The following is a 17,475-nucleotide window of genomic DNA, read 5'->3' on the forward strand; positions in this document are numbered from 1 at the left end:
ACGTATACTTTAAAAATGAACAGAACACATACTGATCAATTTTTCAACTAGCGATTAGGCAAAAACTGGAACCTCTCAAATCTGAACTCCTTTGAATTTCAGAGGGATGGGACAGGTACAAGTCCCTGGATCTGAAACCTCTCCATCAGTGTTGCTTGTGAATCAGATTTTTCTGTTTCTGCATCAGCTGTGCCTCAAAGTCTCACAGCAGCTGGGCTCACAAAATTCCACCATTTGGGGCTGGTATATCATAAAAGAAGTTTGCAAGATTTTGCTACCATCAAATCTGACTCTGAACCTTACCACTAATTAAATCTCAAATCCAAACCTTGAACTTTAGTCTAACTAATCTACATCTAAACCCAAATTCTGACATTCTCAGCCCATCTGTAGTTATTATACAACATTCTCCCCAAAAGTCTTCACAGAATCTTAGAGAGGAAGGACTGGAAGGGACTTCGATAGGACATCTAGTCCAGTCCCCTGCACTGAGGCAGGACTAAATATTATGTAGACCATTCCTGTCAGGGTGTTTGTCTAACCTCTTCTTAAAAACTTCCCATTACAGAGATTCCACAACCTTCCTAGGCAATTTGTTCCAGTGCTTAATTACCCTTACAGTTAGGAAGTTTTTCCTAATGTCTAACCTCAATCTCCCTTGCTGCAATTTAAGCCCATTGCTTCTTGTCCTATCCTCGGTGGTTAAGGAGAACAATTTATCACTCTCTTCTTTATAACAACCTTTTACATACTTAGAAATCGTAGAAGCTCAGGGTTGGAAGGAAACTCAGGAGGTCATCTAGTCCAACCCCCTGCTCAAAGCAGGATCAATCCCCAATTTTTGCCCCAGATCCTTAAATGGCCCCCTCAAGGATTGAACTCACAACCCTGGGTTTAGCAGGCCAATGCTCAAACCTCTGAGCTATCCCTCCCCCTTAAAAGCTGTTATCACATCTTCCCTGAGTTGTCTCTTCTCCAGACTAAACAAACCCAGTTTTTTCAATCTTTCCTCCTATGTCATGTTTTCTAGACCTGGAAACATTTTTTTTCTCTCCTCTGGATTTTCTCCAATTTGGCCACATCTTTCCCAAAGCATGGTGTGCAGAACAGGACACAATACTCCTTATCAGCCTTATCATTGTTGAGTACAGAAGAATTACTTCTCATGTCTTGCTTACAACACTCTTGCTAGTACATCCCAGAATGATGTTAGCTTTTTTCCTCCAATAGTATTATATTGTTGACTCATATTTCGTTTGTGATCCACTATAACCTCCAGATTCTTTTCTGCAGTACTCCTTCCTTGGCTGTCGTTTCCCATTTTGTACTTTTGTAATTGATTAATCCTTACTAAGTGTAGTACTTTGCATTTGTCCTTATTGAATTTCACCCTATTTATATGAGACCATCTCTCCAGTTGGTCAAGATCATTTTGAATTCGAACCCTGTCCTCCAAACAATTTGCAACCTCTCCCAGCTTGGTATTGTCCGCAAACTTTATAAGTGTACTGTCAATGCCGTTATCCAAATCATTTATGAAGATTCCCTTAATTTCTTTCACAAGTACAGCTATTTGACTTTCTCTTTTTTAATGACACAGGTGAGATAATTCCTTCTGCATCATCTCAGTTTGTTTCTACTGGAATGAAGTACCATAACATGAACATCACTTTACAGCACAGAACCCTTGAGGAAAAAGCAAGATAGCAAATAGTATTATGAAGGGTACTCAGGAAGAGAATACCGTTTAATCTCAGGGCAATAGCTTCTGAGAGCATGTGCAGCTGTATTAATGAGAGCTAGCAGGGCTCCGGAGGGGGACTGATTAATTGTTGCTGATGGTTTTCTGCCTCAGAAAAGAAGCAGATTTATGCCAGTACGTACTTGTGAACACCTTGAGCCATTAAATACCAGGCTTTTTATAAATATATTATGGTTGACACAGCATCAGCTTGACATTTATACATTTTAAAAGTATGTGCAACACCTATTTACTGTTGTCATTTGCACCACATAAAATAACTAACCAGTAAAAAATGCTTAGCTCCACTAGAGAGGAGTAAGTCTTGAGCGAGTTCAAGGTGGAGAAACTTCCTCACTGGACCATATATCAGGAGTGATTTGTATGAATTAACAGTTGCAATATGATCCATACAAATAGTTTAAATATTTCCACTTTATGCCTAATATTTACATTGCCGTCCACAAATACATTGAACTATCATTTTGAAAGAAGTTTTTTCTGCATAATGTATCTTTTGTGTTGTCTCTGCCCAGAGAACGTATTTTTGAAAATAGTTTAAGGTTAATCAGACAAACTGTTTTTGATTTACAAGGTGTCAAGGTCCCAGTTTCCCTCCACTCCAAGGGTATCTGGGAGGTATCTGGGCCTGCGGACCTCTGGTGTGATTCCGGTGCAATGAACTGTAATCTGTTGGGGTTCTTGGGGCAGTTGGCCTTTACATGCCCCAGCTCGTTACATTTAAAACATCGTCCAGCTGACGGGTCACTGGGGCGAGGTGGGTTGCTGGAGAACGGGGTGGTGGGACGATAAGGGGTCTGGAGGGTTCTTTGGGTGGCCCTCGGTAATAGGGTGTGGTCTGGGGTTGTCCCTTCTGGTGTCCACTCCAACTGCGACCAGTTTTCTTCTTCTCTGCCACCTCCACCCATCTGGCTCCAATCTCTCCTGCCTCGATTACAGTTTTGGGCTTCCCATCTAGGATGTATCTTTCTATTTCCTCAGAAACACCCTCTAAGAATTGTTCCATTTGCATTAGGAAGGGCAAATTTACTGGAGACTCACCACTTGCTCCTGATATCCAGGCATCCCAAAGTTTCACAACGTGGTAGGCATGTCGGGTAAATGACACGTCTGATTTCCACCTTAGGGCTCTGAACCTCCAACGAGAATGCTCGGGTGTTATCCCCATTCTGACTCTTGCCTTGGATTTAAACAGTTCATACTTGTTCATGTGTTCTTTAGGCATTTCAGCTGCCACCTCAGCTAAGGGTCCACTGAGCTGTGGCCTCAGCTCTACCATGTATTGGTCAGTAGAAATGCTGTACCCAAGGCAGGCCCTTTCGAAGTTTTCTAAGAAGGCCTCAGTATCATCACCTGCCTTGTAGGTGGGGAACTTTCTGGGATGGGAAGTGGTACTTGGAGAAGGATTGCTAGGGTTTGTTGGGATATTCCGCTGAGCCTTTATCTTCTCCACCTCCTCCACATGCTTCCTCTCTTTTTCCTTCTCCTCCAGTTCTTTGGCCCTTGCTTCCATTTCTTTGTCCCTTGCTTCCATTTTCAGCCGCATGAGTTCTATCTGTCTTTCATGTTCCCTTTGTTTTTCCGCAGCCTGAAAACTGGCTAATTCCAGCTTTTGTCGAGCCGTGGATTTTGTCATTCTAACCTCTCTGTTTTTAACTAACTTTACACCCCAAGGTTTAGAAATAAACAAACAAAACTTGGCTGTAAAATTTTGCTGTGCTGGAATAGAATACCTATTCTCTGATAGTGATTGTCAGCCTACAGAAAAAGACAATTCCCTTGTCTCTGCTCTGGGCCCAAATCAAAGCAAAAAACCTCCAACTACTTGGAAACCTGCTTACCAGCAGCCCAAAGGAAAAAAAAATTCCTTTTCAAACCTGTGCTCCTTGTAAAACAAAAAAATTAAAATCCTAAAAAAAAAAAACCCTGCCACTTTTGTCTCCAGGCAAATGGGTAGAACACCCCCCCCCTCCGTTTACTTTTAGAAAAAAAAAAAACTTCTGGTTTACCAAGACTGTGAATTTCCCCGCAGGAGGCTAAGTACCCTGCCTCCAGGCAAAGAAAACCTGCAATTCACAAAGATAATCCCCTTTTGTCTCAGCTCTGGCTCCAAAGCAGAGAGAAAACAAGCTGCTTTCAGTTTCAGCTGCTTTCTGGACTTCCTTTCCAAAGGAAAAAAAAAATTTCCTCTTTAAAATCTGTATTTCTAGTTCAAAAAATCTCAACTGGATCTCAAAATGATTTCAGGTTAATCCCACCACTCTGCCACCATATCAAGGTTCCTTCCCCACTCTGAACGCTAGGGTACAGATGTGGGGACCTGCATGAAAAACCTCCTAAGCTTCTCTTTACCAGCTTAGGTCAAAATTTCCCCAAGGTACAATATATTCCACCCTTTGTCCTTGGATTGGCCGCTACCACCACCAAACAAATACTGGTTACTGGGGAAGAGCTGTTTGGAAACGTCTTTCCCCCCAAAATACTTCCCAAAACCTTGCATCCCCCTTCCTAGACAAGGTTTGGTAAAAAGACTCACCAATTTGCCTAGGTGACTACAGACCCAGACCCTTGGATCTTAAGAACAAGGAACAATCCTCCCAACACTTGCACCCCCCCTTTCCTGGGGAATGTTGGATAAAAAGCCTCACCAATTTGCATAGGTGACCACAAACCCAAACCCTTGGATCTGAGAACAATGAAAAGCATTCAGTTTTCTTACAAGAAGACTTTTAATAGAGATAGAAGTAAGTAGAAGTAAAGAAATCCCCCCTGTAACATCAGGATGGTAGATACCTTACAGGGTAATTAGATTCAAAACATAGAAAACCCCTCTAGGCAAAACCTTAAGTTATAAAAAGATACACAGACAGAAATAGTTATTCTATTCAGCACAATTCTTTTCTCAGCCATTTAAATAAATCATAATCTAACGCATACCTAGCTAGATTACTTACTAAAAGTTCTAAGACTCCATTCCTGGTCTATCCCCGGCAAAGCAGCATATAGACAGACAGACCAGACCCTTTGTTTCTCTCCCTCCTCCCAGCTTTTGAAAGTATCTTGTCTCCTCATTGGTCATTTTGGTCAGGTGCCAGTGAGGTTACCTTTAGCTTCTTCACCCTTTACAGGTGAGAGGATTTTTTTCTCTGGCCAGGAGGGATTTTAAAGGGGTTTACCCTTCCCTTTATATTTATGACACAAGGCTTTTAAAAAGAGGTAGTTTTCATTTTTAAAATTCTGTTCTATAGAAACATTTTGGGGCACTCATAACTCAGACATCTTGCAGTAAAAACTTCAAACTTGCTTTATCCTCTAATCCTCAATGAGAATTAGTGTATAATCATATGTTTACCAAGTTGAAATGCAAGACACTTTAGTTATTACTTTTGGTCTCCATATGTGTTTTAATTTCCATGAGAGAACAGGGAAATTTCACAAGCTCCACTTAATTTAAGCAAACGCTCTCTTGCTCGCTCTCATATTAAAAAAATTTCCAGCCTTTTTCATGTGAAAACCCAATTAATAGATTTGCAAGTTTCTCTCAGTGATTTTTCTGTAAAAAATAGATGGGTTTCTTAATTGTATTTTATTTAAGATCCCTGGCTAATAAGTGGAAGGCTAGCAGAGATGTAAGGTACTGTTGGTGTTGGAACGAGAGTAGATTGGAAAAAATTCAATGAAACTTTTTTTGTGCATATTTGAAGATTCATCAAAATTGAAACATTCTACAGAGTTGTGTCAATTTTGGTGAAACTATGATGGCAACCAGGCAGGGCTCCAATGCAGCCTGGTGGGATACTGAGAACCCTGCCTCTCAGGCTTACATCTCCTTGGCTCCCAGGGTCCACCAGCTCCAAAGCAGCCCACCAGACAAAGTGCCCCACAGCCCATTCCAGAAGAATTTCAAAATGTTTGGATTTTGTTCCAAATTGGAACCAAATCAAATGCTGAAATGTCAAAATCCTCCACAAAATGGAATTACTGTTCTCCACCCAGCTCTAGTTGGAACCTCAGTTGTGCGGAAGCAACTGCTTCTTGTTATTTTGCAGGCTCCTGTTTGTGCAGCTCCTTTCTAAGTTAAGGGGGTTCAACATGGGAAGTAGCTTTCAAAAGAGATTAAACCAAACCAGAGCCTATTTTTCATCATGTCTTCTATTACCCTCATTTTTGCTTTTCTTCCATTCTCTATCCCTATTCTTCTCTCCTTTCATTTGCCTTCATCATTTTTTTCATCTGTCACCTGGATATCCTCCCATATTTGTCTCCTTCACCTTTTTCTCTCCATCATAAGTGAAGAAATTATTAAGTGATTTACATTTAGTCTTTGTTATATTGAAATTTTTTCCTAGTCTTAATTAGACGTACTTCCCTTGTCCCTTCTACTTACATTTTCTAATTTCAGCTGAAACCATAAAAAGTCAGCATTTAACAGATACTCTACGGTTATAACAAATATTTTCTATTCTAAGCACAGGGGAAAACTGTGGTAAATGTTTTTAAATGCTTACTTTTTAAAGGCAACAACTTGATCATTTCTTTGCAAACTTAGCCTGCTTAGTAAACTTTTTTTAGTATATGCAGTCCTCGACTTTATGATGTTCGAGTTATGATGAACGGCACTTACGATGCTTCTACACTGACACCCTGATTCAACTTATGACTATTGGTTTCAAGTTTATGATGTTCAGTCCCACAATGGAGTAGACTGTGGTTCCGAGTTCCAACTTACGACGCAATTGTAAGGAACCAATTGTGTCGTAAGTCCAAGGACTGCCTGTATTATTCTGAAAGCAGATTTTTGGTGTGGTTTTACACACTCTAAAGTTTTTTTCTAGATATACTTAAGATTTCTATTATTTAGTTGTTGATATTATTGATCATTTACACTTGCTTGATTATTGTAAAGCACTTTGATAAATGTTAATAGAGCAATGTAAAACCAATAAATCAATCCTAATTGTAAATCCTTATAGTTGCCAGTCACATGCTCTACAGAAACAGAGTGAGAAAAAGAGCAAAATGTATGGATTTGAAAAACTGTTTCATTATCAAATTTTCAGAAAACAAAATTCAATGCAATTAATAACCTACTGCTACTATACTTTGCATCCTTCCATCCAAGAATCTCAGAGTGTTCTACTAAACTGAAAAGTATCATAGTCCCCATATTATAGATGGAGAAAGGCACAGTCTAAATGACTCCAAGGTACCGAGAGTCTGTGGCAGAGGAGGAAGTGACATCTAGATATCCTGAGACTTCCACTTCCTTCCTTTTTCTAACCGTGAGACTAAACTGCCTCCTTTGGCAGTTGGCAGGTTAGAGCTCTCACTGGTAGCTACAAGCTGGCTCTAGGCTTGTGTGTCTTGCAAACAACAGGCATGAAAGAAACAAAGAGAAAGCTACATGCTGTACCTATTACAGACATCCTTTTCCTGATATTGTTAAAATCCAGAATTGCTAAGAGCTGGTATGTAACAAGTTTGCCCATTTCTTCCACAGTGATGGTCTCTGGGGTCCGGGACTTAAAGATGAAACCGAAGTTTCTGGCAGCGGTTACTAGAGCACCTTCATCTGGCGACTGCACCTGGTAAACCAATTCACCTACAAGAAAAAAAACCCAAACACTGTACGTAACCGAGTTTTGAGCCCTGCATTAATAGCTTCACTTTTAGTCCATTAAAGAACAGCAGAACTGAACAGTACTTCATGGCTGATAACCTCTGCTGAAGGCAGAGCTGCACTGTCTGACTGCAGTGATCAGTAGGCAGGGGGAGAAGGAAAAAAGGCGGGAAAATGATCTGTCATAAAACTTAGTAAAAGTCTTTTCTCTGGGACCAACTCATCACATTGCGAAAGGGAATGAGGTGTGCATTGCGGTGTCTTTTATGCTTCATCAGTGCAACATAATGATGTGGTGTCAGCCATGAAAATATTTTGGGATGTTTAATGTCAAAACCTGCCTAGATGGCAAGAAAACCAAAATTTTGCCTCCTCTATTGACCAGGCCCCAGCTGCTACTGCCAGGAGGGCTCTGCTGTGGGTGGCAAGCCAGAAAAGGAAGTAGGACAACCGTGTGGGTTTGGAGGACATTTGTAATAGATAAGGGTTCAATTTCTGTGCACTGAATGCCTGGGACAAAGATACCATGGAAAGGGACTTCACATTCAGGGTGTGATTTCAGAGTCATATTCTCAGAGAAAGTCTGTTCGCTCCCTCAGCCTCGGAAGTGTTGTACAGTAATTCCCATTAAGAACTTGATATTACCATTGGAAGGTAAAAATAACTTTACCCCAAACAATTTGAAAATTCTCTTCTTTTGAGGTAAAATGTTGAAGAACATACCCAGCATATCTAAGCATGCTGCATCGCATGCATCAGCTGGCCTTACATGGCACAGAACCTTATGGGAATTTAGGGCTGGATAAAGCCCTAACTGTATAAACCTATAAGATATTGCACATGTAGATAAGGACACTGGACTCATTTTTCAGATATTGTTACTTTAATATATCAAATTTCTGTATCTGGATACTCCACACTGAAGTTAAAGGGGCATGTGTACTAAGATACACAGAAGGATACTCAAAGACCAGTATTCACATTCTGCCCAAGTCATACTGTAAATAAGCATGAAAGATATCCTTTTATGGTTAAAAAGGGCCTCTGTGAAAAGGTCAAGAGATCCGTATGATATCTAGCCAATAAACAGACGCAAATGAGTAATTTCCTCAGAATCAAAGTTTAGTCATAGCTACAAAACCCATCAGAAGCCCAACTACATGGCAGAGACAGAAGCAGTCAGGTAGCACAAAAATAGGAACTAAATTATTAACACACAAGTGACCAAAATAACCCCAGAAGAATCTTAAAACTAGGGCAGATGTCAGAATTTTTTCATTCTGTTTCTCACTCCTGCAGTCCTGAGATTGCTATAGAAAAGTAGAGAAAATTATAGTTAAAAACTATAAACTATATAAAACTAACTTTAATGAAATGGTAAAAGGTGGAATAATCAACTCCATGAAGTCAAAAAATTCAATAAACGAATGAGTCTAAATTATTTTCCCCATTACACTAGCATCAAAGTCTCCATGGACTTTGATGGAGTTACTCCAGATTTACAGAGAGCAAAATTTAGCCCAGAGTTTCTAAAAGAGTCTTAACTCAGCTTCAGTGCACATTCTATATATTTCATGCTGAACTGAACATAAAACAGTAATTACTATTAAGATGTAAATTTAAAGACAAACATCTATAGGAAATATTTATTTGCATGCCCAATTTTTTCATCCAGTACAAAGTAGCTGAACGAATTTGGCTGAGACTCAAAAAAAAAAATCTTTTGACTGAGACAATGCAGGAATAAATTCAGCCTAAAGAGAATTTTTTTGAGAAAGTTATGAATACATGAAAAAGGAGAAAGTGGGATGGCTACAGCAGAAACAAGAGCTCAACCTTATTTCATTTGCTTCTCAAAAACAAAATATATAAAAGTACTGCTAAGCCTTAATAATAATAATACTTAGCACTTCTGCTGTGCCTGATTTACATCTTTAGAGAGGGTCTTACAAACACTAATTATTCTTGCACAATCAAAAAACAAAGCATTAAAAAAGGAAATTGTGTCATGCTAGTAAAATGAAAAACTGTGGCATGGAAACTAGAACATATTGTACTAGCTCTCTTATTAATTAAAAAAATCCAGTAGATATAAATTTAAATACAATCCACCTTTTGTCACCATTATAAAACTCTGTCACCTGCCAGGCAAATCTTAGACCACAGTGCACTTCAAACTGTTCCACAATGAATATAGCCTGTGGAAATCATAAGCTTCTTTCTGTGGCTAAACTTGCTCAGTGCAGTGCAGAACTTCATCCACAAATGCTCAAAAGTGCTTCATATTCTGGATATTAAAAATAAAATTTTCTATGGCACTATCCTAGGAAAACAATCATTAATAACTTTGCTTAACAACAAATTAATTTCTTCCAATTTACATACAAAGCTAGCTGGCAATGAAGTTTAACTATGTGGAAAGTATGAATGATAACAAGCCAGCCATTTATAATTTTTTATTAATTTTTCCAAGTGCAATATATATACCAAAATACCAGATTCATCACAAGCCAGCCATTTGTTGGCAAAAGGGTTATGAAAAAAGGTCAGATAATGTAGAAAATTTTCCTAAAGGTCTCATTTTTAAAATTAATTTTAATTCAGATAGAGATTTGGTTGAAAATCCCCAGAAAAGAGAATTTTTACACATGGAATAAATTTTGGGAAGACACACTATATCTACATACAAAACAAACAGATTGAAACCTTGTTTAAGTGAAAAACTGAATCCAATAATAACTGATAGAAGAGATAGGTTGTGGATTCTCCTTTTTTGCATTTATGAAATTCTCATGGAACTTATCCATTAAATTTTTGGGATTTAGCTATCATCTCTCCCGCTAGAAGAAATGAAAAAGGCTCCATGAACAATAATATGAGCAATGAAATAGACTGACTGATCCTACACCAGATGAAGGAAGAGGACTGAAAAGAAATCAAACTTTCCACCTCCAAGTCACTGCTTTAATTCAACTTTAGTCTATAGTGGCAAAGTCATTAGCAATTGCCACATGTTTATGAGGCCTAAATGTAGTAAGCTGGTCTCAGTCCGGTTCCTAATCATAATTGGCACCATGTTGGCAGTCTGAAAGAAGCCAAGAATTAAATGGGCATCAAGATTAAAATGCCCTCTGAGCCCTAAAGAAAGACTCTCTAGTTCAAATCACATTGCCAGTGCAAACATTCCCATAATGATCCACCATTCTCTGAGCTGAACTTGTGAATGGATAGAAACTGTGAGTGAAAAGAGGACTTCTGTAAAACAGAGACCTCCTGACCCACCTCTTCAACTTAAAAAAAAAAAATTAAAGGTAGCTTGCAGTGCCCAAATGAGTTAGCATTAACTGGATACTTACTTCCTAATGAACTGGAAGAGTTTAGAGTTACTCAATACTTTTTGACACAAAATCCCTGACTTTTTTGTAGCCAAGTACTCCCATCAGTTTCAATCAACTTCAAAATCAACACAAAGTTTTTTACTATGAATTAAAGATTTTTGTACTGTTTGAAGTTGAAAAAAACATGCATCAGAACAAAACATAGCAAGACAATTACAGGTTATGAGATCATGTCTCAAAACAGTTATGCATAAGTACTAGCCAAAATGTGTTACATCTCAGTTAATCGTTACGATATGGTCCATTTCCTTTTGAATATGCCACAGCAGCAACATAAACCAATACAATTTGATTAGATAAAAATAAGAAATTCTCCTTAACAGATCTACCTTCTTGGGAGGCAGATAGAATCGTTGTCTCACAGCTTAGAAACAGAGGGTATGTCTACACTGCGGAATAAGGTCGAATTTATAGAAGTCATTTTATTAGAAATCGGTTTTATATATTCGAGTGTGTGTGTCCTCACAGAAAATGCTCTAAGTGCATTAACTCAGCGGAGCGCTTCCACAGTACCGAGGCTAGAGTCGACTTCCGGAGCGTTGCACTGTGGGTAACTATCCCACAGTTCCCGCAGTCTCCGCTGCCCATTGGAATTCTGGGTTGAGATCCCAATGCCTGATGGGGCTAAAACATTGTCGTGGGTGGTTCTGGGTACATATCGTCAGGCCCCCGTTCCCTCCCTCCCTCCGTGAAAGCAAGGGCAGACAATCGTTTCGCGCCTTTTTTCCTGAGTTACCTGTGCAGACGCCATACCATGGCAAGCATGGAGCCCGCTCAGGTAACCGTCACCTTATGACTCCTGGGTGCTGGCAGACGCGGTACGGCATTGCTACACAGTAGCAGCAACCCCTTGCCTTGTGGCAGCAGACGGTACAGTACGACTGGTAGCCGTCATCGTCATGTCCGAGGTGCTCCTGGCCACGTCGGCTGGGAGCGCCTGGGCAGACATGGGCGCAGGGACTAAATTTGGAGTGACTTGACCAGGTCATTCTCTTTAGTCCTGCAGTCAGTCCTATTGAACCGTCTTATGGTGAGCAGGCAGGTGATACAGATTGCTAGCAGTCCTACTGTACCATCTTCTGCCAGGCAGGCAAGAGATGAGGATGGCTAGCAGTCGTACTGTACCATCTTCTGCCGAGCAGCCATGAGATGTGGATGGCATGCAGTCCTTCTGCACCCTCTGCTGCCAGCCAAAGATGTAAAAGATAGATGGAGTGGATCTAAACAAGAAATAGACCAGATTTGTTTTGTACTCATTTGCTTCCCCCCCTCCCCCGTCTAGGGGACTCATTCCTCTAGGTCACACTGCAGTCACTCACAGAGAAGGTGCAGTGAGGTAAATCTAGCCATGTATCAATCAGAGGCCAGGCTAACCTCCTTGTTCCAATAAGAACAATAACTTAAGTGCACCATTTCCTATTGGAACCCTCCGTGACGTCCTGCCTGAAATACTCCTTGATGTAAAGACACCCCCTTTGTTGATTTAGCTCCCTGAAGCCAACCCTGTAAGCCGTGTCGTCAGTCACCCCTCCCTCTGTCAGAGCAACGGCAGACAATTGTTCCGCGCCTTTTTTCTGTGCGGACGCCATACCAAGGCAAGCATGGAGGCCGCTCAGCTCACTTTGGAAATTAGGAGCACATTAAACACCACACGCATTATCCAGCAGTATATGCAGCACCAGAACTTGGCAAAGCGATACCGGGCGAGGAGGCGACGTCAGCGCAGTCACGTGAGTGATCAGGACATGGACACAGATTTCTCTGAAAGCATGGGCCCTGCCAATGCATGCATCATGGTGCTAATGGGGCAGGTTCATGCTGTGGAACGCCGATTCTGGGCTCGGGAAACAAGCACAGACTGGTGGGACCGCATAGTGTTGCAGGTCTGGGACGATTCCCAGTGGCTGCGAAACTTTCGCATGCGTAAGGGCACTTTCATGGAACTTTGTGACTTGCTTTCCCCTGCCCTGAGGCGCATGAATACCAAGATGAGAGCAGCCCTCACAGTTGAGAAGCGAGTGGCGATAGCCCTGTGGAAGCTTGCAACGCCAGACAGCTACCGGTCAGTTGGGAATCAATTTGGAGTGGGCAAATCTACTGTGGGGGCTGCTGTGATGCAAGTAGCCCACGCAGTCAAAGATCTGCTGATATCAAGGGTAGTGACCCTGGGAAATGTGCAGGTCATAGTGGATGGCTTTGCTGCAATGGGATTCCCTAACTGTGGTGGGGCCATAGACGGAACCCATATCCCTATCTTGGCACCGGAGCACCAAGCCGCTGAGTACATAAACCACAAGGGGTACTTTTCGATAGTGCTTCAAGCTCTGGTGGATCACAAGGGACGTTTCACCAACATCAACGTGGGATGGCCGGGAAAGGTACATGACGCTCGCATCTTCAGGAACTCTGGTCTGTTTCAAAAGCTGCAGGAAGGGACTTTATTCCCAGACCAGAAAATAACTGTTGGGGATGTTGAAATGCCAAAATGTATCCTTGGGGACCCAGCCTACCCCTTAATGCCATGGCTCATGAAGCCGTACACAGGCAGCCTGGACAGTAGTCAGGAGCTGTTCAACTACAGGTTGAGCAAGTGCAGAATGGTGGTAGAATGTGCATTTGGATGTTTAAAGGCGCGCTGGCGCAGTTTACTGACTCGCTTAGACCTCAGCAAAACCAATATTCCCACTGTTATTACTGCTTGCTGTGTGCTCCACAATATCTGTGAGAGTAAGGGGGAGACGTTTATGGCGGGGTGGGAGGTTGAGGCAAATCGCCTGGCTGCTGGTTACGCACAGCCAGACACCAGGGCGGTTAGAAGAGCACAGGAGGGCGCGGTACACATCAGAGAAGCTTTGAAAACCAGTTTCATGACTGGCCAGGCTACGGTGTGAAAGTTCTGTTTGTTTCTCCTTGATGAAACCCCGCACCCCTTGGTTCACTCTACTTCCCTGTAAGCTAACCACCCGCCCCTCCTCCCGTCAATCACCGCTTGCAGAGGCAATAAAGTCATTGTTGCTTCACATTCATGCATTCTTTATTCATTCATCACACAAATAGGGGGATGACTACCAAGGTAGCCCAGGAGGGGTGGTGGAGGAGGGAAGGAAAATGCCACACAGCACTTTAAGCACAGCACTTTAAAAGTTTACAACTTTAAAATTTATTGAATGACAGCCTTCTTTTTTTTGGGCAATCCTCTGTGGTGGGGTGGCTGGTTGGCCGGAGGCCCTCCCACTGCATTCTTGGGCGTCTGGGTGTGGAGGCTATGGAACTTGGGGAGGAGGGCGGTTGGTTACTCAGGGGCTGCAGTGGCAGTCTGTGCTCCAGCTGCCTTTGCTGCAGCTCAACCATACACTGGAGCATACTGGTTTGGTCCGCCAGCAGCCTCAGCATTGAATCCTGCCTCCTCTCATCACGCTGCCACCACATTTGAGCTTCAGCCCTGTCTTCAGCCCGCCACTTACTCTCTTCAGCTCGCCACCTCTCCTCCCGGTCATTTTGTGCTTTCCTGCACTCTGACATTATTTGCCTCCACGCATTCGTCTGTGCTCTGTCAGTGTGGGAGGACAGCATGAGCTCGGAGAACATTTCATCCCAAGTGCGTTTTTTTTTCTTTCTAAGCTTCACTAGCCTCTGGAAAGGAGAAGATCCTGTGATCATTGAAACACATGCAGCTGGTGGAGAAAAAAAAAGGGACAGCGGTATTTAAAAAGACACATTTTATAAAACAGTGGCTACACTCTTTCAGGGTAATCCTTGCTGTTAACATTACATACATAGCACATGTGCTTTCGTTACAAGGTCGCATTTTGCCTCCCCCCACCGCGTGGCTACCCCCTCAACCCTCCCCCCTCCCTGTGGCTAACAGCGGGGAACATTTCTGTTTAGCCACAGGCAAACAGCCCAGCAGGAATGGGCTCCTCTGAGTGTCCCCTGAAGAAAAGCACTCTATTTCAACCAGGTGACCATGAATTATATCTCACTCTCCTGAGGATAACACAGAGAGATAAAGAACGGATGTTGTTTGAATGCCAGCAAACATACACTGCAATGCTTTGTTCTACAATGATTCCCGAGTACGTGTTACTGGCCTGGAGTGGTAAAGTGTCCTACCATTAAGGATACAATAAGGCTGCCCTCCCCAGAAACCTTTTACAAAGGCTTTAGGAGTACATCTAGGAGAACCGCGAATGCCAGGGCAAAGTAATCCTTTCACATGCTTGCTTTTAAACCATGTATAGTATTTTAAAAGGTACACTCACCAGAGGTCCCTTCTCCGCCTGCTGGGTCCAGGAGGCAGCCTTGGGTGGGTTCGGGGGGTATTGGCTCCAGGTCCAGGGTAAGAAACAGTTCCTGGCTGTCAGGAAAACCGGTTTCTCCTCTTGCTTGCTGTGAGCTATCTACAACCTCCTCCTCATCATCATCTTCTTCGTCCCCAAAACCTGCTTCCGTATTGCCTCCATGTCCATTGAAGGAGTCAAACAACACGGCTGGGGTAGTGGTGGCTGAACCCCCTAAAATGGCATGCAGCTCATCATAAAAGCGGCATGTTTCGGGCTCTGATCCGGAGCGGCCGTTCGCCTCTCTGGTTTTCTGGTAGGCTTGCCTCAGCTCCTTCAGTTTCACACGGCACTGCTTCGGGTCCCTGTTATGGCCTCTGTCCTTCATGCCCTGGGAGATTTTGACAAAGGTTTTGGCATTTCGAAAACTGGAACGGAGTTCTAATAGCACAGATTCCTCTCCCCAAACAGCGATCAGATCCCGTACCTCCCGTTCGGTCCATGCTGGAGCTCTTTTGCGATTCTGGGACTCCATCATGGTCACCTGTGCTGATGAGCTCTGCATGGTCACCTGCAGCTTGCCACGCTGGCCAAACAGGAAATGAGATTTAAAAGTTCGCGGTTCTTTTCCTGTCTACCTGGCCAGTGCATCTGAGTTGAGAGTGCTGTCCAGAGCGGTCACAATGGAGCACTCTGGGATAGCTCCCGGAGGCCAATACCATCGAATTGTGTCCACAGTACCCCAAATTCGAGCCGGCAACGTCGATTTAAGCACTAATCCACTTGTCAGGGGTGGAGTAAGGAAATCGATTTTAAGAGCCCTTTAAGTCGAAATAAAGGGCTTCATTGTGTGGATGGGTGCAGGTTTACATCGATTTAACGCTGCTAAATTTGACCTAAAGTCCTAGTGTAGACCAGGGCACAGGTTTAAAATCAAAGGCCTGTTATTTCTGTGTTAAACAATGGACAAGATGCATTAGCTACTTGTAAATGCTGTGTTAACATATGCTCATCCATGAGACAGGTAACTGAGGTGCTGTCACACTCCATACATCTTCTCTTCCCAGAATCCTGTCCTCTGTGACTATGACTATGGTGATTTATTTCATGTTACACACAGCATGACTGGTTCTAAAGAGTCTAATACCATAGAAAAGTATCCAACTTTAATTCAGCCACCAGTATAGAATGAGCACATGACACGGCAACATAACAAAGTGAGGATAATTAGTCTGCATCTTGAAAGGTGGACTGTGATGCATAGGGCCCTACCAAATTCACTGACATGAAAAACACGTCATGGACCATGAAATATGGTCTCCCACCATGAACTCTTGTCTTTTGTGTGTTTTTACACTATTCTATACAGATTTTACAGGGGAGACCAGTATTTCTCAAACTGGGGGTCCTGACTCAAAAGGAAATTGCAGGGGTGTCACAAGATTATTTTAGGACAGTGGCGGCTATTGACTGAGGGCCCAGCTTTGCAGGCAGCAGAGCAGAAGTAAGGGTGGCAATATCATACCATGCCATACTTCCTTCTGCACTGCTGCTGGCAGCAGCTCTGCCTTCAGAGCTGGGCTTCTGGCCAGTAGCTCCTGCTCTCCAGCTGCCCAACTCTGAAGGCAGCACTGCCACCAGAAGTAGCACAGAAGTAAGGATAACAGTACTGCAATGCTGCCTACATAACCTTGTGACCCCCCACAACTCCTTTTTGGGTCAGGACCCCTACAATTATAACACCATGAAATTTCAAATTTAAATTGCTGAAATCATGAAATCAGGCATGCGTCCGATGAAGTGAGCTGTCGCTCATGAAAGCTTACGCTCAAATAAATTTGTTAGTTTCTAAGGTGCCACAAGTCCTCCTTTTCTTTTTGTGAAATCATGAAATTTACGATTTTTTTAATCCTATGACTATGAAATTGACCAAAATGGATGCTGAATTTGGTAGGGCCCTAGTGATACAGTGGAACTCCCAATTCTTGGATCATGAAGGGGATTTTTACAAAAATGAGGAATTATAGTAAGACTAGCCTCTCTTCATGAATAACACATGATATAGCTAACATTGTTTAAAGGCTTCCTAATTTTCGATTTCAGAATTGTAACAGTTTGCAAGCTGAAAATATTGTCAACACTTCCAGACCAAGATTATACACAATTTGTGCTCACACACCTGAACTATATGGCTCATCCAAGATATGTACCATATATTACACTTATAAAAATATCCAAACCAATACTAAAAGGCACAATAATCAAGTGGAAACAAAAATAATTGTATGCAATACTCTAAAGAGATGAAATAATCTTACTTCCCTCTCTTTTGTGGGAAGACTTAAAAAAGACTAACTTTTAATGAAGATCCACCTGGCCTCTAATTTTGCACATGCACCTATGTGCACTATCACT

The 17,475-nt window shown here is 42.3% G+C and overlaps 1 protein-coding gene across 1 annotated transcript in view; it reads right to left on the minus strand.

Moving 5' to 3' along the window:
• ATP8B4 (ATPase phospholipid transporting 8B4 (putative)) overlaps positions 1–17,475 on the minus strand; it is a 155,048-nt gene that overhangs the window by 33,019 nt on the left and 104,554 nt on the right. Inside the window, exon 15 of the mRNA XM_084642237.1 lies at positions 7,176–7,364. Coding sequence (XP_084498363.1) covers positions 7,176–7,364 — 189 coding nt within the window. The remainder of the gene's footprint in view (positions 1–7,175; positions 7,365–17,475) is intronic.

The sequence above is a fragment of the Lepidochelys olivacea genome, assembly GCF_965140295.1.
Source record: "Lepidochelys olivacea isolate rLepOli2 genome assembly, chromosome: 10".
Classification (NCBI taxonomy): domain Eukaryota; kingdom Metazoa; phylum Chordata; order Testudines; family Cheloniidae; genus Lepidochelys; species Lepidochelys olivacea.